We start from the raw sequence: 26,643 nt of genomic DNA on the forward strand, positions 1-26,643 counted from the left end.
CAAGCGCACACACATGAAACATGTGAAACAGAGGAGCTGTAAAGATGTAATAGTACAACGAGCATCGTGAGTTGAGGATATGGTGAATACTTGGTCATAACCAGGTCAAGATGATACCACTGGGATTCTAAACAGACCGTCTGCTGAGCAGGTGGGTTTCTATACAAAGATTACCAAAAAAAGAGAAATACTACTCAAACAAAAAGAAGGAATACAGATTTAAATCTGCAACTACACAGTGCACACATACACTTTTCTTCTTTTTGCTTGAACAAGAAACGCGAAAAAGAATATAAACACTCATAAAAATGATTTAATATAAGGACTTTCAAGCCAGCTAAGTGATTTCTATAAAATCCGTCAAAAATAAAACTGTGGTATGTCTTTTAATCATAAATATGGTCAGTAGTAACTGTTTTTAATATGTGCACTGCACATTCGAAACTATTTTTTCAATCTCTATAAATCATCATCGATAAACTCAGAGGTCCCTTTTCCCAAAGAACTTTTTGAAGACAGACTTGTTGCGTGGCCGCGGCAGGCTCACGTAGCTCCTCAGAGCTGCGTCCTGATATTTGTCCTGCTCCCACCCAGCCAAAGCCAGCAGTGGAGGCTCAGAGCTTCTGCTTGCTGATGCGCTGTCTGTTGACTTGTCTCCCACCACCAGAGTCACACAGTAGTTGGAGCCTGTTTCCAGGCCTTTGCCTCCAGGGGTGCGCAACATGGGTTTGATCTTTTGGTAAGTTGCTGCAAAAAACACCAAACAGAAAACATTAGAAGACAAAAAGAAATAACACAGATATTATAGATTATAAATGCTAAAATGTATTTTACTAGTTGCATACTAACATGAAGTAAAGGAGTGGGAGCGACGCTTGCTACTTAGCCAGTCCTGACCGCTGCATAAAGGGGAGTGGGGAGAGGAAGAGGCGTTGTCTTTGAAGCCTCCAGAGAGTCTGTGAGTCATCATCTGCTTTAAGCTGCCTTTATCAACATCTAGGAAGGGCCAGAGAGAACATTAAAAATAGGACTAAAGTGACAGAGGAGCGAGGAAAAGCAAAACCCTTTATTGTATTAGCACCAGTCTTAGTTATGTTGTTTTAATATGCAAGTAGACAATACTTTAGCTCCCCCTAGTGGTACCAACTGTACCTGCAACAACCATTCACTAGTTCTTTGGTTATCCAAAGCCGTGAAATTAAATCTTTTATACTACATTAGCTGATAAAATCATTGCACTTAAAATAAATCAAATGTAAATTGTACGTAAAACAATAAGTAACAGAGTGCATCCTCTAACCACCAGCCCAGTGGGACTAATCAGAAGCCGGCGGTGGAGAATGGGGTCTATTTTATTCTGTATTGCCGTGTGCGAAAGTGGGGCAGAGGTATTTGTTAAACTGGTCCCAGATAAATGCAGCTTTTGTCTGCACAGCAGAGGCTCTCACCGCAGCAGCCCGCATCTGAGGATGAGATTAAATGTTCATCCAAACGCTTGAAGTGACTCTGTGTCATGTGATTTAACTCTCTGGTGAGGACAACAATTTCTTTGGTCTGGGTGGTACCCGGTGGGTTGTGCCTGGGAAACAGTTGGGTGACATCATGTTGAGAGGAACAGTGGCAACCGTCTGGATCATGACATCCAAAACAGAAGGGGGGCTTTCTGTGGACAAAAGAATTGCAAGCTATTATTTTACAGAAATTAATATCAAAGATTTTGTGTAATTCAAATTATATGAAAGCATCTTACAAGGAACTGGGGAGATCTTCATTAAAAGGGACACCTAATATTGAAGACCTACACACTGTCTGACCTTTAAAAACACACACAAATGAATTAGAATAATAATACTGAACATTAATTCAGTGTGAGCTGTGAAATAACTAGTTTACCTGTGCTTGCTTGTATCTTCATCATCCATTTCTTCATCATAAAGCGTGAAGATGCATTAAGCAGATATTCAGACCCATCACGGAGCCTAAAGATCAGAAAACACGATTTTTACCGTTCCAGCTGCTGGAAAGGCATCACTGCCTTTAAATCAGTATATTTCTATTAAACAGCAGCTGCTACAATCTGACCTTAATCGAAAGCAGTTGGGTTTTTTGGTGTATTCTGGGAAAGGTAAACACTCTGCTCCCATGAGGTTCAGTGGCAGGCCACATGCAGAACTCTGCAGCACAACACAGTGTAATCATCAGTGACCACATTCTATTTACTTCAATTATTAATCCTCACTTTTCTCTTGGGCTCCTTTTGTCGTGATTTCTTGGCTTACCCTCAGAGTCTCCTTTCTATCCTGGTAGAAGCACAAGGTGTGTCTATATAGGACAGCGTGGTAGGAGTTCCAACCTCTGGAGGGTGCCTGTGAAAATAAGATAAGAGTGTGTAGTGCTGACTGCACGCTTTACATTTGCTGACTGTGCTGGCTTAAACATTTCTTACTTTCTTCCCTCCCAGCTGCAGCTTGTGCTTCCTCTCAAGCATCCCCTCCATAGACTGCAGCTCAGGTTTTCCACTCTGAAGGGAAGTGAATTAATTCAAAAAAATCAATGAAAAAAGAAAACTCATAGAAGAGCCCAGATTTCCATTACAGACTGCAGTAACACTCACTGAGGTGAAACAGTGCCACCCTGAGGCCACATGCTCCTCAGGTTTCTCCAAGTCCTCTTGGCTCTGTGAGGCTTTCCTTTGCTGACAGATCCCATCCAAACCCATATGAACTGACAGGAGACTCACTGACGGGTCCTGTTCAGGGTGAGAAGATATAACTTTTTAATGTAGCTATACTGCCTTGAATACCTACAATGCAACTGGGGTGAGAGCAGTATACATGCACACAGTAACTACACATAATGTGCAAGCCATATTGACATACGAAAGTATATAAAGTATATGCCATGTTTCTACTACATCTACTACCATAAAATCTACTATCCTGCCTAGCACTAAGTCTCTAGAACTGCATATACTTCTGCTTTGATTTACTTTGGCTTTGAATTCATTTGTCTTTGTCTTTTCTTTTACATAATGAAAAAGTAATTAAATCTATTCCGTTAAAAACTGTTGACACACTTGTCTGTCTGACCACCCACCACAATGTGTGAGAAAAAATTCTTTTTGTAATTTCAGTATAATCTCAGTCATGTGGGATCATCACACCCTGACCTCACCTTCAAGCAACCTGTGTGCTCGTCTGCCTCCGCCCCCACCTTTGCCTTCTCTACCTCCTCTTCCTCCTCCTCATCCTCTTTGTACTGATAAATGTATCTCTGATTGTCCCCTACATCAGGTAGCTTCACTGGATCTGAAGCAGTCTCGTTCACTGTCACTGAAGTTTTGCTGGCTGGCTCCCTGTTAGGAAAAGCTGCCCAGGACCTTCTGTCTCCTATAGACAGTGGAGGAAGGTGATCTTTGGGACTCTGGCCCTTTTCATAACCCAGCAGGTTCTGAATGTGGGTGGGCAGTTTGAATTCAGCCACAAGAAGGTTGGGTGCCGAGGCAGTGACGAGGTTTCTGTAGAGCACAGTCGGGGTTGTATCTGAAGGTGTCTTTTTGGCTTTGTCTAAAGGTTCCTCATTGGGCTGGTACATGATGTCTGAGCAAATGCTCTGCCTGTAGTTAGTAGTCTGGTTCCAGATGTCCTCTAGCTCTTCCTCCTCTTCCTCAAACTGCTGGTGATCAAGGTGGACAGGCTCTGTTTCTATCACTGTTGAGCGTGAAGGTGGACCTGTTGAATCATTTTCTCTTATTTTAGTGCACTCTGTACCTCCCACTTCAAGAGATATAAGCTTCCTCACCACTCCTTTAGGCTGCATGCTATCAGAACGTGGAGCATCATCTTTGCAAAGCTTGAGACTGCTGGAGGTGGAGATGCCAGAGTCCACAGAGTCCTGTCGAACACTCTTTGTTGACTTCAGATTGACTCTCATGAAGGAAGCTTGGCTTGACTGAAGTCCAGGACTCTCTTCATGAAAACTGTGGGGTCTTGCACATTTGTGGTACTGATGTCCATTTAAGTCTCTAATGAGTGTATGAACACTAAGACACTCGTGTTTATGTATAGCTGTAGTGGAGGTGGAGGTTTGGTTCACATAAATATGCAACTGTGAAGGCTGGACAGTCCCATCCTTCTCAGCTGTGCTGGTTTTAATCTCTGACAATGTTTTGTCCCACTCCTGTTTTTCCTCCTCACAAAGAGCCACCTGGGTTTTAGATAAATCATTACATTGTACAGTCTGATCCTCATCTTCCTCCACAGAAGGAGAAGGTGGAGGTTGTAAACCGCTGTCCACACCAGGAAGATGTTTCCCAAGAGATGTAGATAGCTGTGTCTCAGCAAAGCTGCTTTCAGCTGAAGTGTCATGCGTGACAGTGGGAGTGGGTCTAGTCTGTCTGAAAGAGCTCAGGAATGTTTGTTTGTGCGAGTGAGGGTCTGGATCAGTCCCGGCTACTTTTTTTGATTCTGGAGGGGCAATAGTAATGATGTCCTGAATGCTGGGAATGAGATTCATATCTTTAGGTAGATCAAAACTCAATACAGAACCCAAGGAGAGGAACCTGCAGTGGCTTTTCACCTGACCTGCTGTGGGTGTAGTGGTGGGTCCTGCTGAAACAGCATATGGAGTAATGCTGTATTCCCCTGAACACTCTGTATCAATGTCCTTCAGCAAAGGATTCTTCATATAGGCAATGGCTTCTACTCCATCCCCATTCTTCTTCTTCCTTCGACGTTCCTTCAGTGGCCATGTATGTGTGTCGTATGTGATTGTCTCAGAGGTACAATGAGGCATCCCATCTGTTTGCTCCTCAACTCCCATGATTTTCTGGATAGTGTGTCTACGCGCGTCTCTCTTCCTCTTCCGCTTCTTGCCCATTCTCTTGATGCTGCTGAAGATGGAGCTGCCTCCGTTCCCTGTCGTGTTGTGGAAAGTTACGTTGGTTCCCTGAAGTGCAGGTGCTGAGGAGGATGGCAAAGAGGAGGATGGCAAGAAAGTCGGGGAGGCTGAGGCTGTGGAGCGGCTTTTTTGGCGGGGCAAGGTGATGCTCTCATACACAGGGGCCGCAGCCAGGTTGTTATCCTTGACATGCAAGTAGGTACTTACCTATTAAAAAGAGAAAAAAGTATATTAGGTATGTGTGGAAGCTCTTATATTAGTGAGATTACTGTACTAAAAATGGTTAACCATAGACTCATGCGTGCTGCAGGCTGAAGCCTTGCAGCCCTCTGTGAGAACAAGAGCTGTTTTATGTGTTACAGATGGACGATGACATGAGAGCAAAATTGACTAAGACAATGATCGCACACATCCAAGAATACAACGGATTCAGGAATGCATGAATCTGACACAACAATGTAAATGTATTAAAAAATTATCGAAGACAAAAACATTAGATGTAAGGACAAAGAACATGAACATTATTGCAACTGCACACTTACAGGACTTAATCAGAATCATATGTGGCTTCACATGCCGTCATACGCAGCTGTAATGTCTTGACCTTTCAACTCTGTGACTAATCTCTTGTTTCTGTGGAAAGCCCAGACTATAAATCATGGTGTGCAGTCTGGGGGCTTTTCTTCGAAGTTCAGCAACAGTTCTCTGTCTAATGACTGAACCTCTGCTGGCACTTGAGAGAGCACTCATGCTGCGAGTCATTTTGGAGCATGATTTTCATATGAAGAGAGGATGAGGTCACTGCTTTCAAACAACTTTAGCACAGCCGCGCAGTCAAACACGACCAGGTTTATATCAGGCTTGTAGTGAAATGACAGCAAAGAAGAGAGAGCTTCTGTCAACGTTCACTGTAGGTAGAAGACTGATTGTGCTCTTCTTACTCATCACCCTCATTCTGTCTCTGTCAGCAAATCTTTTCAGTTTTAAATCCTGGCTCATTTAACAAGTTGTGGCCCAAAGAAGTTTAACAGTAAGAAAAAGCTCAGGTTTTATTGTGTGATTTTCTGGTGGGAACTTAACAATTCATCTGAGTTTATACAAGATGAGCTGAAAAGGCACGATGACTGCTGACAGATTACTGCAAAGACAGACTTGCCAAAATACACAGATTTGTTTTCAGTGCATCAAGATTACTGAGATCATTCCTCTTGCTTTTAAGGCTGGAATGCATGATGGAGAGCAAAACTGCTTTAAATATGGTAGTGAATACTGCAAAGATAACAGTTTATTTTCGGTGTAAATTCCCAAGAAATGTAAATCAACTGAAAAACTTTTTATACACAGATTTTGTACAACTTGTGGTTTGGGGTGTATTGTTATAAATCTATTGCAAGCATTAAAGTAAATTATAAAAGTTACGTAAATACAATATTTTTTTCCTGAAAACAGAACATTATTGTTCACCTATTGAATGTCAGGTAGATCACTTTATTCATTACGTTTATATTTTTACAAATGGATTGTAAAAGTAGCACCTTTCTTTTCACATCCCATTAAAAATCATAACAGAAAGGACTACATTAAAAACAGAATTTATTTGGTTTTAGATTTTCATTTACGACTCTAGTTAAGTGGGGAAACTCTGAGTTTTAATAGTAAAACAGTTTGTTTTCTTTTCTCACTTTTCTCATGTTAACTATAAATTTTCCAGCCACAGCGACTTTGGAGATGGTGTCAGTATGAATATGATAGCACCTCGGCCTGACTTATTTCCCGTTACTCTTATGTCTCACTTACAGCGAAGGAAACAAGCCAGGGAAGCTGCAGACTGGCTGTGTCTTGTAACAGATTAGTAGAGCATGCTCCCTTAAGAAAAGAGCTACACACGGCATGCAGTCCCAGTACACTTCGAGATGCAGCATGCAATGCCAGTTCACACCGCGCAGTTTACCTCATTTGCACTCTGCCGATAAATCTTTCTCTTTCGCTTTAAACTACCCAAAGTATTTTCCAAAAGCCCCTGGCAGCGCCTCCAAAAGTTTTTATAGGCAGAAGATTGAGGCACAGTGGGCTGAGGGAGAAAACGGGGAAAAAGGAAGATGTGAAGGCCAAAGGAGAGAGGGGAATGAACAGCAAGACAGTCAAGAAGGGAGATCCCATGCAGTGTGGTTTCAGGGAATGCGTGTTACTGCATTAACCTTCAGGAACAGTAACAAATATCATCTGTTTCAGTGCTTCTGGGAGAGAAGTGAATGTGGGCATTAATAGTGACGCCCCATATTACTGTGTAGCTGCTTATAGTGTGAAATGATGAGTGCGTCTCTCACCCTGTGGACAGGCTCAGAGGTCTCCTCCACTACCTCTTTTGTCCCAGCAGGTAGGTCAAGTACCTGAACCTGGCTGTCCCCTGTGTTACCAAAGCTAAGGATGAGGTTGACTGTTCCCCCTACAGGAGGGCTGCTGCCCTCTTTAAGCACCAGCACGTTGGCTTTAGGAGGATCATCCTGGGGTCCAATGCTGTTCATGATCTCATACCCATCTTCTGATGGCTCTTCTTTATGTTTCTCAGCATGACTGGGCACCAAACACAATGGCTGGCTATTTCTTGCCTTTGTTGTGTCTTCAGTAGGGGTGACAACTGGGGATTGATGAGAATGGAAGGGCTCTGGCTCAGGAGCTGAATTCTATGTATCATGGAAAGAGAACATAAAAACACAATGGTTTAGAAACACTTTGAACTACAAATATTTGTCATTTTATATTACAATTTCCACTTGTCAAAAACATACATGCACTGGTGCTATATTGTTCTCCCCAGCCTTCATTCACTCATTCTGTCTCTACAGTAAGTGTCCCTCTGCTCATTTACCTCTGTTGATGGCGGGCCCATTGTCGCCTCAAAGTAAATGTTGTCCTGTGAAGGTTCCTGTCTGCTCTTCTTGTGGAGCCACTGTTGCTTTTGAGCCCTCCAGTGTACCAAGATCCACCCGAGCATACTCCTCAGTTCCTCCATACGCTCTCTTACCTGTAAGACATTAGAGTTCGTAAAGTAGAACCAAATAAAAACAAAAATATATTCAAAGAAAGTCACGTGTGAAACCCTGCTCACCATTTGTGTGAGGTGGTGCTCCTTGTCTAAAAGATTTTTGCCTGTGGCGGCCAGCTCATCAAACTCCTCAAACTTTTGCTCAATTTGCATATCCAGCTCTGCAACCAGTGATGTCTGCCCGTCTTTCCCAAAATGCAAGGTGGTATCTGAGAAAATGCATGACCTGGTGTCTTCTGTCCATGAGCTATTCAGAGATCAGGTTGGGGTGGGAGGTAGTGGAGGAGACAAGCAACAGGGCTGTGAGAAAAACCATACATTCACAAAGCATGAGAATGACCAGGCTCTCCCTGGTAGGACAGACATTCATTGCCCTGTCACACTCAGCCCAGGAAACTTGCTCTGACCTTCTCAGCACATCTTAAATTATACACTTCCCCAGGGACCTGTGCTTGACAATGAGAACATCCTGTTCTTTCCTTGATAGATGTTGTAAGGGGCAGATGTTCTCACAAAAGTTGATTACGAAATAACTTGAGGCCCAGAAAAGGGTCACAACATCCTCACGCCCTGCTTACATCATGGCAAGGTAGCTCCTGAAGAAGTCCTGGAGCTGCGCAAACTCTTTCAGACGTGATTTGTTCTCTGTCACGCTCTTTCCCAGCTCGTTCCAGGCCTGCAGTGTAGCCTGAATTTTTGCATCTAGTACGTGCACTCTCTCTGGGCACAGATCCTTCAGTCGAGAAGCCTGGTCCTGCAACTCCTTTACCTCCTCCCTGATGATTTCGTAGTCAGTCTGTGGAGAATCACAGTAAGAATCTATCATCTCCCATCAAATCCACTCACTCAAACAGCCTGTACCAATTGTATCTCTGACTATGACCTCATCTCCATAGCTTAATGCATATTATTCAGTTAGAGGCCCATATGGTCTACATATGGGCTGCCACGCTATAGCTAGCTTGCAGTCTGAATTTTTTTGTCCTCCTTTTGACGAGGCAGTAATTAATAGTGTTGAGGGTTCTCTGGGACCACTACTTCATAACGTTTCTCAGCTACAGTAAGCCACAAGAACACTGAGTTGTAGATGCTTGTCTGCTGACGGCACAGTTATTTCAGTTTGGGAGATTAGGTCATTTCTGCTTTTCAAAGGTATCAAGTACAGACAGCTGTGTGTGCGTGTGATAAACATAACACTGCCCAGAAAATGACTCACACAGAACTTTACCATCCCCAACTTCACATCTCCAACCCTGTGAACCGTGGACACTCATACACACCCTACCAGATTTGCTCATAAACACACACATACACTTTGAGAGCTAACACAACAGTGACTCATGCAAGCACAAATAAATATCCCACGGGAATAACAAACTTTTGCTTGCTCTATGTAGCTTGCTCATAGCACAAAGGAGAAAAGGCAGGCTTTTTTTGTTGTTGTTGTGAAAAAATATGTCACAACAGGAAACAGACTGTGGAACAATGTGTTGGAGGTGACTATAAGACAGTCGGGGTTGGGGGGACTTCCCTTTTTTTAAATACACAGGGCAAACTGTCCATAATCCAACATCAGTGTAATGGAATACTGGACTGCATTACCAGAAATGAATCATTTCAGATGTTTACAGCATAATCACAACATGTGCCGGCATCTTTCTCTCACCTCCAGGTGGTCCTGCTCCTCCCGCAGAGCCTCTAGGCCACAGCGATCTGGCTCACACTGAATGGCCATGTCTGTCTCCTTCTCCAGGATGTCCAGGCTCAGATCCTTGCTGAAGCACACGCACTCCTCCACGCGCACTGCCAGGCTGGCATGCTGGCGATGCACCAAGTCATCATGAGTACTCATAGGATGTTATTAAGTCATTATACTTCAGTGTACATTATTTGTTTTCCAATGAGAGCCACATTGCAAATTAGTTTAAAATGGTGTCATGGATTCCCCTCCAGCCATCTGCGTATGTGCTTTTTTAAAATGTGTACTTTTTTTTTTTTTTCTTAAACCAAGAGTAAATTGAAATAACACAAAAAAACACATGTGAGGGGGAGTGGTGGCCTGTCTTGGGCCTATTAACTCATTCACTGCCATTGTGTGTGTGATATATATATATATCTAAAATCTCCTCTTCTTACCTTGCTCATCAGCTCCTGGATAGCCTGGTCGTGGCTTTGTGACCGACCTCTTTCTCTCACTGTGTCATTCAGCATCTCTACAGCCTCTCGTAGCTCTTCCACGGGGTCTCCCATGGTTTCTAACAGAGGCTCACCACTGCCGCTGTTCTGAAGTGTCAGCAAAGTAGGAGCTGGGGAATTTTCACTGTGGAGAGGCTGTTAGGTACAAAAAGAGTTACTATTCATTTGCCAAGTTCAACTGAATTAAAATGGTAGTAATGTGAATGAGAAAAAGTAGTAGTGCATTGCAATACTGCCACTCCTGAATTTATAATTTAATCTAAAAATTCTTATACTATATTATTTTGATTAATTCATAGAACACTGTCAACAGTTTTGATAAGGACTGCTTTTAGTTTAAAGCTGTTGTAGAGTTCATAAAATGGATTTATATTGTGTTTGCAGTGTGGCTGTAACTCAGGTGGTGGAGCAGGTCACATACTAATGGGAAGGTTGGTGGTTTGATCCCCGTCTGCTCCAGTCTGTTGCTCTCCAATAAATCCCTCAGAGTTTGAATGTGTATGAATGTTAGATAAAAGCACCTACATAGAAAGAGCTTAGAAAAAAGTGCTTGTGCGAATGAGTGAATGAGGGAATTTGTGTAAAGTGCTTTGAGTGCTCAGATAGAGTAGAAAAGTATATTTAAGAACCAGCGTACTTACCATTTAAACTACCGATTTTCAGGTAGAATGCAAAATTTCACAACAAACTAAAGCTACCTGTAATGCTAAAACTGGCTACACATGCACAACAATATATTTTTTTTATTAAAACTTTTTACAAGCGTATCCTTTAAATGCCACTATTGAAAAATTTACCTACCTGCCCTAATCTGTACTGACTGCCACTGAGATCCTGGCTTTCCTCCAGCTCCACACGTTCCAGGAACTCGGTCAGCATGCGCGTGTCCTGCAGCTCAGAGCTCTGCTGGGTCAGGGCACTCTGGACACGGTGGTACCTGGGAAACACAAACACCAGCAGGGATGTTATAACCAAAAGTTACACCTAAATGGTAAACCACATCCACATATACAACCTTGCATCCTTCAGCAGAACCACATTACAGAGACCGCAAGCATCTTACTAGGTAACTCGTACTGTGCTAGAGCACTGCTTATGTTATCATATATCATGTGTCACATAAACATATCCTGTACTTTAGTGCACTGAGGTACCTCCACTGTGCAGAGTTTATATAGGAAATGGTAAAGGGATCTTTTTGAAAGGGTATTTTTCCAGAATAAATGACCCTTACATTGCTTGTGTGCACTGTTAAATAATGACATCATAACAAGTGTCTTTCAGCTGCTTAGCGAGAGCCTCCTGCATCAACAGGACCTCAGACTACACAAGTGGCCATCCCTACCCCATCTAACACCCCCACCCTGGAAACACTTAAACTGAGACCTTTCCACATCTGTATTTTCTTTGGTCAGCTTGGTGTTCTTTACAGAGTCTGAACTTCTGTTTATAGACACAGGTATGTTGGGTAAACCAGCCAGCATCATAAGTTTTAGTGAGAGTCCATGGCAACAACCTGTCTTTCAAGGGCCAACCAAAAAGAGAGGCGTCATCTTGCAAACACGGAATGGGTGACTCTGACACACACTGACAAGCTGTGGGTGAAGTGCATGTCAAAACTCTGGGGTAGACCTCACTAAGTGCTGCATGAATCACAAATGAATAAACTTTGGCCATGAAATGATGAGCACATGGAGAGATATTTTTGCCAACTTAGAGAAAAATCTATGGATATATTTATATATATATTTGTGGTTTATGGGGTGAAACTGTTTGTCTTAAATAAGAACTGGGGAGCTTTATGAACAAACTCTTCCATGTTGGATTACAAACATGGCAAGCCCAAACCTGTGACCTCTTGGAAACACTGACTTCCTTTATTTCCTGACCACAGTGATGAGAAAAACCACCAGAGTCTCATTGCTCAGATCCATAACATGAACTTTCCATGATGACAAATATCAAAGGGCTACCCTTGACCTATCTTTCTAACATACTTTTTCTCCACCTCCTCCATGCGTGCCGGTAGCCCTCGTGTACGTGGGTGGCTGTGACTATGAAGGCGGTCCACCTCCTGCCTCAGAGCACTGAGTTCCAGGCTACGGGATGCCACCTCTTTCTCCAGCAAACGGCTTTCCCTCTCAGCCATGCTCATTGTTTCAGGGTCACCGGCTAAGACAGATTCCTTCATGGAAAGCTCCACAGACTCCAGCCAGGCCTCCAAGCTGCCAAGGGCCTGGAGCACTTTCACAACCTGTACAGAACAGACATGGAGAGGTTGGGGGAGTGCAATTTATGTCTCATGTTATAGAAGTTTTCCTGCTTTAATTTCAAGGTGATTTAATGCACAGTTTAAACTACCAAAGGCACTGTTCAAAGACAACAATAATACGTGGAAGTAGTTGCTAAGACTTACATGACTCATGGTTTCCAACTAGGTCATCAATCTGGATTTGCAGCCTCTTTCCAAGTCATAATCAAATTATATCTGAGCACATTTTATATTCCTTGGATTAGCCTTCATAAAATGTTGTGACTACATCTCAACAACTCAGCCAATTAAGGTGATAAAGTAAACAAGTTTCTAACCATGAGTGCATGCATACAGCTCAGGATCTGGCTGAACAGAAAGCTTTTAGTAGGGATAAAAAGGATCCAGGATAATTTGTCATAATCATAAATTTCAACAGAGAAGAGAGAACAGCCTGTGAACTATTTTCTTTTCTTTAAAAAAAAGAAAAAAAAGAATGTTACCCTAAAACCCAGCTCTTCTGAGGCCTGGAGAAAGACAGCATTCCTTTGGTGTCTCTTCCTCAGTTCTTCCCACAGGACTTCCAGCTGGCCAAGGAACTCCTCGATCTTTGTGCTTCCCGGGTGCTGTGCCCGGACCAGCCCGTGGCCCTCCTAAGGAAGGTTCATTAAAGTGATGAAAGAAAATTATGAATAAGAAATGAAGTGGATTTTATATTGTAACTATAGACTAATCTAAAGCTTTGGGTAAGTAAAGTTGTCTCAGACGTGATGTCAGCTCATTGATTAATAAACCAGACCTGCCAAGAAACCCAAGTTGCAAAATGTGGGGAGATTTTTTTAAAGGAATTCATTCAGTGCTTTATTTCAAGAGAAACTGTGAATGTGACAGTGGGCTTCAGTTTACCTTTTTGACCACCTCTATCCTGGCTCGGTTGTTAAGGATTTCCTGCTCAACGGTTTGCTGACACCTCTTTGCTGCTTCCAGCCCCTCAAAACTGGCTATTGAACACACCTGTGTAGCCATGGACACGTTGTCTTTGAGCCATGACAAAGTCTGAGATGGAAAAAAAGCAAAGAGAGTAATGAGGAACAGTTTACACATATGATTTAGCTGCTGAGGCTACAGGAAACCACATAAACAACTTCTAAGTGATAGATATGAGTTAATGCAAAAATACATGGCCATATTGCGGAGTACAAATGCTATGCTGACAATTAACAGCAATCACTTCTGATGTTGAAGGCACAGTCCTTACTGCCAGCTAACCTGTTTTTGTACTTTTAATTGTATGTGTGGAGCATGGAAACAGTTTTGCAAATTGATTTCTATTGTCGGGAGAATAGTGGGTGTGACTGGCAGGGGAAGTAGTCACCTTGTCAGCAGACACAGTGAACCTCTGAAGCTGTATGTGAAGCTGTGGGTGGCCTGAAGAGGGGGTGGCAATCTTGGGTTCTGTTCTGGGCTTCCTGCTGCAAAGAAAACATAGACTCCAATTATGACTTACATAAAGACCTTTCATTATGTAAGATGGCGAGAGAAGCCAGGCAGAAACGTCACCTTTCCCCCTTCAATTGATTTCCGACGATAGCATCATCAATGCAGACAGGGCTGTCTCTCATTGGTAAAGAGGTGTGGTTCACTGATTGCTGCTCCTGGCTTTGGCAGCTCTGTGTTCGTCTACCACTCCCACCGTCAGCAGTACTCTGTGGACAAAGGAGTAGGAAAATCCAAAAGATCAGCAACATGGTGTGTGAGTAATGCTTGGCCTTTGCTGAATTAATGCTGACAGGATGATTAAACGTCTCAGAAAAGAGGATTTCATGCTGTGAACAGTCACTAGACAATGAGGCGTTGCTGTAGCTCAGTACTAATGTGAATGTTACAATGTGGCTGGACGCTGGACAACATGGACAGCTGCCCGGAGTTTCTCCTGTAAATGACACAAAACATACTCACAAAGGTTCGCTATTTTTAGTGAAACAGCCCAGACCAGTCTCAGAGTAGAAGCTATTTCTGTTTGACAGCATCAAACTTTTTCAATACTAAAGATGGCAAGAAAGGTTTAAAAATGTGAAATTACAAAATGAATGAGCACAACGTTACTAACATATGTTAAACCACTCTGATCATAAAAAGAGCCATTGTAGATAGAAATATAACCCTCAAACTCCCATGCCCCTGCTCCCATTTAAAGCAGCAGTGTTGTTTCAGCTTTAGACAGTGATTTCCATGGTCATCCACCCCGACTCTGTTGAGAACTCTGGAGTTTTTAGAAAGGTCAATGCCACAGCGATCAACCTTGTCTATGGGCAGAAATATATTAAAGACGTCAACAGCCACTAAGCTACTTTTACAACCATATGAGTATTTTAAAGGTTGGCCAAAGGGCTCTACTGAAGAGTTTCCAATGAGAGCCACAAGTATCTGGACTGCTACATTGGGCTATCCTGAGTGCAGGTCTTTTACCTTCTTCATCCTGCTGCGAGCAGCTGTGTACTACAACAACATATTTTCTTTTAAACTGATGTTTTCATAATTATGTATATGTATGTATACAAATATTTAATTCAAGTGTTTTAGGCTGTTTTTTATTGCTTTATTCGGTAATTACTTCTTGATGTTGGTGCTGTTTCTAACTATACAGTGCTATACATGTAAGTTTTTGATTGCTTCTCTTAACTAAACCAGATGATATATACTGAATATGAAATTATAAAGTTATGGAAGCACTTAGCAATGTGCCATAGCAATTATACAAAAAATACAAAAAATCCATTTATAACAGTGTTTTATGGAGGGCCCTTAATTTAATCATATTATTTTCTGACTGGGCTTATAGAAAAAGTGAGGCAGGGAGCAAAGAAAAGTGTCGCCTCCAAAATTATGCAAAGTGCAGTAAATTGTAGGGGTCTAACATCATTTACCAACATGCCAGTCATTTTATAGGCCAGGCTGAGTTTCATAGAGGCAAATTATAGGCCCATTTATGTGCTAAAGCAGTAGAGCTAAAAACCTCGTGTCAAAGAATTTATAATCATTGCTAAGGTCTCCTCTGCAGACAGGCATTTGCTTCTGTCTTTCATTTTTGCAGGGCACTCCACTGTAAACAAGTCGTGTCGTTTCACTTTGGCAGAATATCAGCTACAGAAAAAATAGCCGTTTAACAATTTGGTATGTCATATTTAATGGTATTCTGTGCTTTACCATCTTATCCAATCATTTACCATTTCAGCATACTGTTCACTCTTCCTTCCTATCCCTTTTCTGCTGATCTCCTCTCACCCTGTGTGTCTTTCTGTAGTGTGCTATGATGTCAGCCAAGAACTATCACTTAGCAGCAGACCCATCTGGTCTCCAGCAGTAGCATCTGGCTACAATTAGCCAGAGAAACAGATGATAGCCATGTTTACCTTCAGAAACAAGAGGCTATATACGGCTAAAACAGACATGGATGCATATATTGAAGCACGTATAGACACTAAAACCTTTACAGCTAATTGACTGAATTATTGCAACAGAGAGAATAAATACATTGTGTATGTGCACATGAACACATATGCAAATGTGCAAATAATTCACAGTCACTATTAACCTAAAGATCCATGTAACTGCGTCATTGCACCCTTAAAAGTAATGGGCTCAATTCCATACACTAGGGTGCTGTGAAACTATGTGACAAATTACTCTTACTGTTTTAACAGGTACCTGTGCTTGTGCTTAGCACTGCGTTTGGCCTTTAAGGCGCCAAGCTTTTTCATGGAGTGTCTTTTTAACCCTTCCATAAAACAGTGACAAGTAAAGCTCCCATAGTCAGTGTACCCAGGCAACTACTAACTCCTAGTGCAATAAAGACCATTCTAACCATTCACTCAAGGTCGTCCTGCATGCCATGGCAACAAGATCAGTGTTTGTAGAGCAACAACTGAGTCAGGTTTGCTGCCCTGATGGGCTCCTGTCACAGATGGTGAGATGCGAGAAAACATGAGTAGAGAAATTTACTGAAATAGTAACATGAGAAGAATGGAAAGAATGAAGTTTGCTTTCTCAAGCATCTGTACTTTCTGGCTTGACAAAGTTAGGACATGGGCCCAGCAGGGATCAGAAGTGCTCAAGGTCAGCGATACAAGAACAGCTTTGCTCTAGGCTAAACTCAAACAGCCACTGTAATCAAAGAAATGTAATGCGCTAAGTTTAAAGACTAAATATTCACATAATTACTGGTTTTAACCACACTTACATTTCTGGATAATCAGACTTTCTGTCAGGTTTATGGGCAGTGCGGTAACTATAGGAGGACCCGCGAGTTCAATAAAGTTCCTGTAGGCCTCCAAGACAAGGAATGTCAAGTCCAAGGAATAAACATACTCTCTAGAATATTCACCCTGGACTGAACTATGGACCCTCTGTTAATATAGTATTAATTCAATGACTGTACTTTTGTTAGAATGGTTGAAAGCCAAGATATTTTTCTACCATGAAGTGAAATTTTGGAGGGAAAGGCTTATTTGCTCTGGCGCACTGTTCAACCATGTTGTGCAGTCAGGGCTTGACATTTTTCATGGAAACTTATGTAATTCTTGTGCCAGCACAAATAACACCTCTAAAAGCTCTTCCTGTGTCTCCTACAGGGCAATATTTGCAACATTTGAAGACTGGGGCTCTTGTTAGATGATACAGAAGGTGATTGGCAAAAAATAGAAAACACAGTTACATATTGCTTTTTTCTCTATAGCACTGATTTAAGCACAAAATTGGTATTTTTGCAAACCATCTTATCACGGAATTCTCCAAAACTGGGACATCCGATGATATAATTAAGTAGAGGGAAGATGGAAAACAGTATTTTGGGTGCCAAGAGTAGAAGCCACTGCTTTACAGCACATCTGTCAAATTCTATTTTGGAAAACTGTGCTTTAGCTGTATATCAGGCAGTTTCCAAACCAAAGGACGAAGTGCGTCACTTTCTGAGGCCACAGATTTTGTAGGACTGAATGGGGCTGGTGTCATCTTTTGCCAGCACTGATGGAGTTGTTCTCTCCTACTTGGGAACCACAATGTGGTTTCTCCAGTATTACAGTGAAATACAAAAGCTACTTACAGCACAGCCTTTCAGATGATTCTTCTCCTCCTTCACCTCCTTTCCCATGATACAATTTGCCTCCATTCCCATGTTGCACTGGGGTTCTTGGGCCAGTGTCAGGAGGTCAGAATCTTCCCTGGTGAAAGTGGAGCCAGAGAGAGAGAGCGTGGTCTTGTCACTCCTGCAGGGTGAGCAGACCAGGAGGTTACTGTAGTACTGACAGCAGGGCTTCAGAGGCCAGCGATTCTTTCCAATTATGGCTCTGAAGTTTCATGCCAGTGTTTGTGTTGTTTGATTAAAATAGTCTTGAAAAGCAGCTGATAAGAGACGGCATGATGTAATATTTGGATCTAAAGATAGGCTACTAACATGAGAAAGTTTTTGTACATGGATGTCAGAAGCTCTGACTCGCACAATTTACAAATTTTGCAATATTATGATTATAATCATTATTATTATGATTATTTCACCAAATGGAGTAATCCATCTGTTTAACCTAATGGCCTTCTGATACAAAAATTGGGAACTTGAAACAAAATATCAATGATTTTGGTTGTAGTCATTAATTTGATACAGCTTCTAGCACCCTAATCAGTCTAAGGATGCAAAAGTCTGGATAGTTAATAAAAAGAAAAAAAAGTCTGGCTACATAGTGCTTGTAGTTACAGTAACAATAAATGTATTTTATACATTCTATAAAAAAATAACTAAATATGCTTGTAAAGAAGTTCTACTCAGATTTAGCAGACTGTTTCAGATGACATCAGGATTTTAATAGTAAGAGGTGAACAAACCACGTTTTCAACTTGCAGTTTTGCCAATACATTATTCATGTTGTACACCTCTCCAAATTCCAAATCAGCACAGAAAACTTCATATTCTAAACTGAGAGGTAAATGGTAAATGATAATCTGTGTGCTAACTGGTCAACAGACACGGCAGACTTTTTCTTTGCTTGTAATTTTTCACAGATTTAAACCAAAATTAGACGCGGATAATCAGAATGAAGAGAAAACTCTTCAGGCAGAGCTCATTTTCATTTGGAAAACTGTTTGGTTCTCCCAGTGCATACGTCTGACGTCAGTAACAGTAGGGTAATGACAGAAAAAACAAAGTTCTAACTCACTGGGTAGTTGTAAAGGACCAATTATTGAGTGAAATGGTCCACATATTTAAGGCCACCAAAGTTGTTAGGGTATCCTTGGCCTGTTGGCGTACCTGAAAAGCTTCTGAAGAAGTGCCCAGCAATCCTTCACCTCACTCTGCTTCCGTGTGACACTGGCAGCCAGGGTGGGACGGAGATTCGACAGCTGGGATACACTCACATCAAGCATCTACCACACACAGGCCTGCAGGTTAGGTAGAGAAGGCTTCTGCAACACACTTTCAAGATCTGACAAAGCAGTGCTGCTTTAAGTGAAAAGACACAGCTTACCATGATCTGACTGGCGATCTCACGCATTTCTCTATCTCCAAAGCTGTCCACGTCTTTCAATACAGACATGTTTTTCCTCTAAAAGAAGGGACACTGTGAGTGGAAGAGCCTCTCAGATCTAATATATGATAATATAATTAGGTTTTCAGGAAGTTTTACCATGCTGTTTATAGCAAATAATATATTATCAGCCTGCTGGTAAAATGAGGACACTTCCAGGGCCAGATGAAGATTTTCATGGTAGTTTTTCAGATGCGACTGCATCTTCAGCCACCTACACAAACAGCAGACAGCAACATAGAGAAACTCAGTCTTCAATTAATCTTTAGATTGGAGGTGTTTCATGCAATTTTTCAGTCAAATGTAAGTGACAAACATTTTATTGATGTGTTTCCTCCTGCTGGATATGTTTTTGCTATCTGTCTTCCCTTGTTTCTCCAGTTTCAGTGCCAAGTTGTTGATTTCCTCATGGAGATTTCTGTGTAGCTGCTCATCCTGCAGGGGAACAGGAGAACACAATCCAACTATGACCTCAGCTGTCTTTACCATACACTGATGGAGACAAATTACAGGCAGCCATAGATAAATTACTGGAAAACCTCTACAAAACTGTAAAGGAAGCTATTAACATATGGAAATGCATATATTTTTACCACAGGAATGTTGTTTATAACACTTTTATCAGTGTTCGGGTAATTATTAGTAGTAGCTCACCTGTTTCAGATCTAAAATTCTTCTAGTCAACTGCATTTTGTCAACATTTTCCCCCAGGACATTCACCAGACACTGTTCCTCTTCCTGCTGGCACACATAAAAGTCAGTGTTTATAGCCCCCATTAGTTAGGAACCCAACCATTATTTTTTTTTCAGAGGCACCAGGATTAAACCACATTACCTCTGCTACCAAGCAAGATGCTAAACAGAAATAGCCTTCAGCATGCAGTGAGGAACTCTGAACTTGATACTAAGGGACAGAGGAAAGGATGAGTGGAACGTAATGGAGAATACGTCTCCTAGGGTGGATGTTTTATAGACTTCATAACCAGCATCCTCCATTACAATCCCACAGGTCCATTATCAATCATCAGTTCCCTTGTGCCAGACACGGACATGAACAGAGAGATAAACATAGGCCTAAAATGAATTAGATGATTGCTTTTTGATAATGACAGGCAGATGTTTTACACCGGTGAACATACACAAACCAGAGATGTCTTCAGGATACTGAGCTAATTTCCTGTATTGGAAAGTGCTGTTTTTGTGACTAATATCTTGACAAATGTTGATTGGAGCTGCCTGTAGACTCAGATTTGCCTCTGGGCCAACTGTTTTGGCATAATTGTTGAAGTTGGAGAGCATTATTAACTGCTGTTTTTTAATATGTGGATTGCCTGCTTTGATAAATACGAAGGGGAAAGAGAAATGTAGGGAGATTACAAAGGTGATGTGAACAGGATAAGAAAAATGAAACATGTTCAGGAATTAACAGTGAAATACAAAACATTGCAAAAAAAAAGAAAAAGAAAACGTAAATTACATTTTACCCTGTTGGTGTTGAATTTAAGAAAATAAGACATATTGAAGGAAATACCTGCATCGTAAAGACAACCAATATTACAAAATACTTTGAGTTTACCCAGTAACCCACAAAGGTTGGCTCCTTCCTCCTGAACTGAAAATTTTAGTTGTATGTAGTATAAAAGTAGAGAAAGACTGATATGTTCCTTACCTTCTCTTTAATCCATGCCTCCAGCTTGTCCACCTTTTTGTTGAATTCCTGCAGGTTCTTGGCTCCTCCTAGGGCCCTCATCTGATTTGCAGCCATCTGTTTGAGGGTCTGCCACTGGTCCCTGAGCTGACTGAGCTGCTTCTTTACCAAATCAGATGTGGGATTCAGTTTACAGATCAGCTGCTCACCCATCTTTTAAAACACACAGAAACACAAAGACATTGTTCATTTGAATTGTCACCCAGAGCAGAGGCAACACATCTGTCATTCGTGTTTTGGATATACTCCTGAAAACTCTCAGAGTTCTGCTTCTGCCCTTGCCGGCCTGTCTGCCGAGCAATGTTAATTATGACCAATGCACAATTTCCAAACATTTCTCCTGTGGGAGAAAGTATAAACTGGCTTGACAGAGTCGCCTGGAATACTGAGGTTTCCTCTTTTCTCTTGCCTGGAAGTGCCTACCATTATGTTATGTGTTATATGATTTGACAGGCTCTTTTAACACCAAACGCAGTGATTAATGGTTACATTCAGATGCCCATTATGTGTTAAAAAGTTAAAATAAACATTTAATTTTGGACATAGGGTGCTCAGATGTGCTTGTTTTGGTAACTCTGTGATATTTCAGTTAGTGTCCAGTCTCATCTTGAATAACTTTCCCACCTGGTTGAGTTGAATCAGGGTGTTCTCAAAGTCTTTAAGATCTCTCTGAAGTATTTGTGAGGCGTCTTCCCAATCCTCCAGGGGGCAGCACTGAATATTACATCCGTCCTTCAAATCCTGTAGCTTGCCTTTGATCCACGCCTCAGCCTACATCCAAATTACAAACACAGGCAAAAATGTCTCAGTCATGCTTCACATTGTTATTCACTAATATGTTTGCTGACCTGAATCTGAGAGTGTGTGAGACTGCTTTACACACTTCATGCTGGTTTAGGGAGCATGTATTCAGTGCTGTTTGGCCAAATTTTCACAACAATTTGGTGATTTTTGTGACAGTGACAAAGTACAGACATGACAAAAACTGATTTTGGACCCATAAAAGTGACGCAATGCTTCCTTGTACATGTGAAAATTAATGGTGAAGACTGATTTGTACATTTGGACCAACAGTATATTCTATTTTTTTCTTCTGCAGCGAGTCATTTCACACCTTAAGCTGATCTAGAGCTTGGATTGTGAGATATCATCTGCATGAAAGTACACTAGACAAAAGCAGTCATCATTTTACATATCTAGCAAAGACCGAATTTTTTTCCCCCCGTCTTATTGTAATACAGCATACAGCACATCAAGCACATCAAGACCAGCTCTTTGTTCTCCAGTGTCATGTTATACAGAGCAGAAGTTTCTCTTGGCAAGGGCCTCGACTCCATTGCATAAGACTTTGTCTTGCAGAGCAGCCTTTTCTGGCAGCCTTCTGTATGGAGTGAGAAGGCCAAACCAGGTGGCCAAAATCAGAAAGCGTTGGAAAGTACGTGTTTGTTTTCTGCAAAGAACACAGCATGGAAGTCAGTGGCCCGCCTAAGTTACAAAAACTAATAAATCAGCTCAGGTTCTTCTACTTGTCAGACTGATCCGGACTTTTCTTTTTTTCACAGCGCTGCTTTTGTGTACGTCAACTGACAGTTACACACACAAATAAGTCATCATACCTTGACATTACATCAGAGCATTATTTCCCAAGGAATTCGGTGCGACTGACATTGAATAATAAACTCTGTAGCAACTCCACTTTAAAATCAATGAAACATCAAGACCGCACATGACACATCCACCAAACAGCTTTTTGCTCTAGATTAAAATATGATGTCACTGCTCCCCAGAGGAGCAAGTCATTAACTTTACAAGGCCCCCAGGGTAACGGGCGTATTTCTGGTTTCAACAGAAGGAAAAGAGCTTGACAAAACAGGCCTGCCCCTATCTTCTCACACTGGCTCCCATGGCATTATAATGACCTCATACAGGAAGTCTATGATTCCCTTGTTTCTTCCTGTCCACTCTGCACAACAATGGTCTGTTCAAATCATACAGTTGGGCCTTAGTCTAGCCACAAAGAATAGAAGGACTGCAGTTTAAAAAAAATATGGCCACATAAATAAACATTGCAGTTAATACATAACAAATTTTAAAATAAATATAAAAAGTTGAAAGAAATCTGATTTTGGAATTTATAGAGAAAACAAGGACAGTTGATTGACAGTTATAAAATATCTATTAACGGGCCACATTTTTTACCTCTTTTGTAATGCAACTTGGCCCAGAGAACATTGTGGGGGTTGAAGTTTCTCTATTTCTCTATCTTGAAAATGAAATGGTGAAAGGCAAGATATGTTGCAGAGCAGCCTGGGAGACAGATGGCTCTACACAAAGTCCTGCTGCACCATGTTGTGACCCGCTCCGATCCCCTAGCTCGAACCATCGGGGGCCATTAAAAGTCTCTCCCTGGAAGGCTCACTTCCACTTTGACAGAAATGTAATACTATAATAATACATTTTCATCAGCAATAGCAGTCAACCAAATCGCTGTAAAACAGGCAGGTCCCCAGGTACCTAAACTTCCACTTTTATAAAGCCAATTGTCAAAAACCGTGAACATACAAAAGCATCCTCCACTGTGTCCAGTGGGTCTAGTAAGCTTATTAATGTGCTACAAAGCTTTTAACACATACATACATCATATTCAAATGTAATTCTTTTTTTTTTCTCGCCTATCACTTGGATGGTTGCTCGACAGAGGTCTGATGGCAAAGCCAACTGCTGGACAAAAATGTCCCTCAGCCGAACTCGCTGAAAAATGTCCTTGTGTGTGCTGGGGTAAACGCAGCAGTGAGATAACACAACCAGTTGTGCTGCTTGGCTGAGTCTCTCTGAGCAATAGGCGTGAAGGGATGGAGCCAAACAATGATCTCATCCCCAAATAATTGCTTGTGGCGGTTTCCCCTCCCTCTCTTCCCTCAGCCGAACACAGCTCATACAGTTCTTAGGGACAAAATAAGAATCAGTACATATTTTGTTCTCCTCTGAGGGTCATACAACAGGCAATTTCCTTTCTGATTTTAACTGAACAGCATAACATGTTTCTTTTGGGATCAGCCCACTGTAGCTTGTGGTCTTTGTAGCATTTATAGATTAAAACAGATTCTGATTAATTAACTGTAAAATAAGAGGCTGCAAATTTACGAGAAGCTCCATAGAAAAAGTATCTCTTCAAATCTTTCCTTATTTATTAGACATTAGAAACAGACGGAGAGCAGGAAAATAAAGCTTGTATGTCAAAGAGTGAAAAACAAATGATAAACCCACTGAAATACCACGAGGAGCTACTGATGCTAATACGCTGGTATGCCTTCCTCGTGTTACCTGCAGTACTTCCTTGCTGAAGAGTGAGTTGCGCTGAGTGAAGCAGTCACTTGGAGGTGTAACAGCTGCCGACCCTTCAATCGGTGTGCGTGGATGGCTTTCTTTCCTCTGAGGCTCATCCTCCTGCGGTTCAGGTACTGATATCTGTGTGAGCATGCAACACAGAGAAAGTGTTGAAAACACAAGAGCAGTTTGTCTCCAACGTAAACCTTTTTTTTTAAACAGATAAAACCATACACCAGATGATGATTGCTTCTGACAAACCTTTAAGAAAGAGGCACAGCTCTCCAGCAATATCACTTCACAATCAGAGGATGTCTAAGTGTCCGCTTACGTTGATTATACCTATGTTCGCCATCCAGGCACATTAGAAACACATGGCAGACTGGCCCCAAGGTCTCTCTTAACAAAAACCTACTGTCAGCACCACGTAGGATGAAATGAACACGACTGGCACAAGTTCACTAATGGACAAGCATTCCTGCTGGTCCCCAATCAGGAAACATCTGGGCACAAGAGGGAAGCAGGAACAGGCAGATCCTCCAATGTTTTTCAGGCTTATGTGTAAACATGTCATCTTTAAAGAGCCTTGACAGATCACGTTCGCTCATTATTACCTGCACAGGTACAGGCACCAAAGCCACTTTATCTCTTGTAATAAGAACATTTTGACAACGTGGATGAATAATACATGAGCAGAGTAAACTCAAAGTATTGTTGTGGTAACAAAATAGGAAATTATGTGAAAAATTACTCCTTGTTTTGTTCTTGAAGGGGAATTAAGGCCATGGCAGTCTGTGTATTATTACAACCAGCCTCCACAAGTACTTCAGCTAGCCTTTTCTTTTGTTAACATCTACTCCTGACTTCATGTTTTCCAGTGGGCCCTGCCTCTGCAAGCTCTGCTGTTAACACAGCACTTCATCCGCAAGACGCAATGACTTCAGCTTGGAACCGGCCAAATCCAGCAGCCCACTAGCTTTACACAACATCCTACAAATATACTTTTAGTGTTTATTTGTTCTGTATAACGTGTCTTAAATACACGACAGCAAAATCAAGAGGAAACAACGAGTATTCTGGGTAGCATTCAACCAAAACACACTGTTCTTAGAACTGGTTTTCCACCCCTGTGTCACTTAGCTTTAAATTTATAATATAAAAGCAGCTAGCTATAAAGAAACCCCCAACAAGGGCTAGCTTTCCTTTAGTCTAAATAAAACACTAAAGACAGCTGCTCACAGTAGCACAGTAAGTAATAACAAAATATTTTAGCCTCAAAATTCCACTTCTTTTACCACTTCTTTTACTCTAAAACATGTCTTTTAAATAATGCTAACTATTTGACATTAATTTAGCAGTTAGCTTGCATCTTACCTGTTGTAGGGATTTCTCTCTGTTCGCTTTCGGTCTGGTTTGTCCCTGCATGGGCTGAAATTCATCGCTGCTCTCTTTTTTGAGTAAAACCTAAAATATTAGGATAAAATATGCAACCGGGAGGGACGAGAAATGTCAATAATGAATGAAAAAAAAAGAAAGAAAGCTAGACAAAAATGAACGCTGGTAATTAACGTTTTACACGATGTGAAAGCGCACGTGCTTGTGACTAATTCCAACAGGCCTTTTCGGTTGGAGCTAGTAAAACAAATATATCTTCGATTAACAGCCATTTCTTTAATAACTTTCTGTTTTTAAAAGATCATGTTTAGATCATTTTCATATTCTACTGGAAATGTTATAATTAAAGCAGAACAGTGTTGGAAAACTGGCCTCTTCAAGTTTAAGGTTAATTATTTTGAAACTCTTTAAAATAGCCAATTTATCAAATATCCTTTATGTAACTAAAGGTATGCTACACATATATTTGACAAAAAATATTTATCTATATTTAGACTTTTTTTTTACCTTAACAACAGTTTTAATGCACTGCCATATTTTTTGAGTCATATTTTTTCTTTATTGTTAGAATTCTATGTGTGCATGCAGTCTTGTACCTTAAATTGAGAAGTGGGCTTATTCTCACAGCTCACACCCACTATCCTTGGCAGATGTACTTCTGATGTGCTGCTGATGTTGTTGTTGTTATTGTTGTTTTCAGATGTGCACTGTGTAATTGCAGGCTCTGCTGTCATCTTGTTCTCTGGCCTGTCTTTGTTCCCAGAGATTGTGATCTTCTTTATTGATCTGGAGACAGCAGAGGCAGAGGCAACATTCTGGTTCAGCTGGTCCTCCGCTGCCATCCGGTCTTGGTTGTGTTTCACGGGGGCTACCTGCTTGACAATCGGCGAGACGAGACAGGGTCCATGTGCACACACCTGTGATCCACTGAGGTAGAGCGAGTTCAGATTGTGCTGCAGCACACAGTTATCCAGAGTCTCGCCAGGCAGATAACTCTCTGTAAAATCCTGACATTTTGCCACAGCAGGAGCTGACAGCCTTGTCCCAATGGTAAAGGGCTGCACCTTCCTCACAATACTCTCAGACATGACTAGTGTCCCAATAAGAAAACAAAAACAAAACAAAATTGCTTAGGTCCAAATGAGCTCTGAAAAAAAGTCTGTTTCATCCCTTTGTGCGCTCTCCTGACTAAACAGTTGTCCAGTCTCAGTTCAGCAGTCAAGTGGAGGGTGGAACCGAAAGT

At 41.5% G+C, this 26,643-nt stretch overlaps 1 protein-coding gene across 3 annotated transcripts; it reads right to left on the bottom strand.

Annotated features, from left to right (window-relative positions):
• Nucleotides 1–295: 295 nt before the first annotated feature.
• On the bottom strand, nucleotides 296–26,573 carry mymx (myomixer). 3 transcript variants are annotated; one of them, XM_085478166.1, is made up of 34 exons: nucleotides 25,997–26,573; nucleotides 25,380–25,469; nucleotides 24,003–24,146; nucleotides 21,303–21,449; nucleotides 20,640–20,831; nucleotides 19,625–19,708; nucleotides 19,287–19,405; nucleotides 19,070–19,184; nucleotides 18,911–18,988; nucleotides 18,694–18,809; nucleotides 17,494–17,656; nucleotides 13,953–14,098; nucleotides 13,768–13,864; nucleotides 13,299–13,448; nucleotides 12,896–13,045; nucleotides 12,139–12,395; nucleotides 10,943–11,078; nucleotides 10,082–10,276; nucleotides 9,612–9,764; nucleotides 8,524–8,741; nucleotides 8,009–8,192; nucleotides 7,769–7,924; nucleotides 7,227–7,583; nucleotides 6,851–6,970; nucleotides 3,175–5,106; nucleotides 2,615–2,749; nucleotides 2,447–2,521; nucleotides 2,280–2,366; nucleotides 2,083–2,174; nucleotides 1,894–1,979; nucleotides 1,751–1,814; nucleotides 1,449–1,663; nucleotides 850–996; nucleotides 296–747 (listed from the first exon to the last, which is right to left on the bottom strand). In XM_085478166.1, the coding sequence occupies exons 1-34, from the start codon at nucleotides 26,486–26,488 to the stop codon at nucleotides 482–484; spliced, it is 7,158 nt and encodes a 2,385-aa protein (XP_085334292.1). In that variant the 5' UTR covers nucleotides 26,489–26,573; the 3' UTR covers nucleotides 296–481. The 3 variants fall into 3 exon arrangements, with proteins under 3 accessions (XP_085334292.1, XP_085334291.1, XP_085334293.1); XM_085478165.1 differs by having other exon boundaries at nucleotides 19,625–19,711; XM_085478167.1 differs by lacking the exon at nucleotides 6,851–6,970 and having other exon boundaries at nucleotides 19,625–19,711.
• Between the last annotated feature and the right edge of the window lie 70 nt (nucleotides 26,574–26,643).

Source organism: Copadichromis virginalis, linkage group LG13, assembly GCF_057382275.1.
Source record: "Copadichromis virginalis isolate Kocher_CV1m ecotype Utaka linkage group LG13, C_Virginalis_male_GT1.1, whole genome shotgun sequence".
NCBI lineage: Eukaryota > Metazoa > Chordata > Actinopteri > Cichliformes > Cichlidae > Copadichromis > Copadichromis virginalis.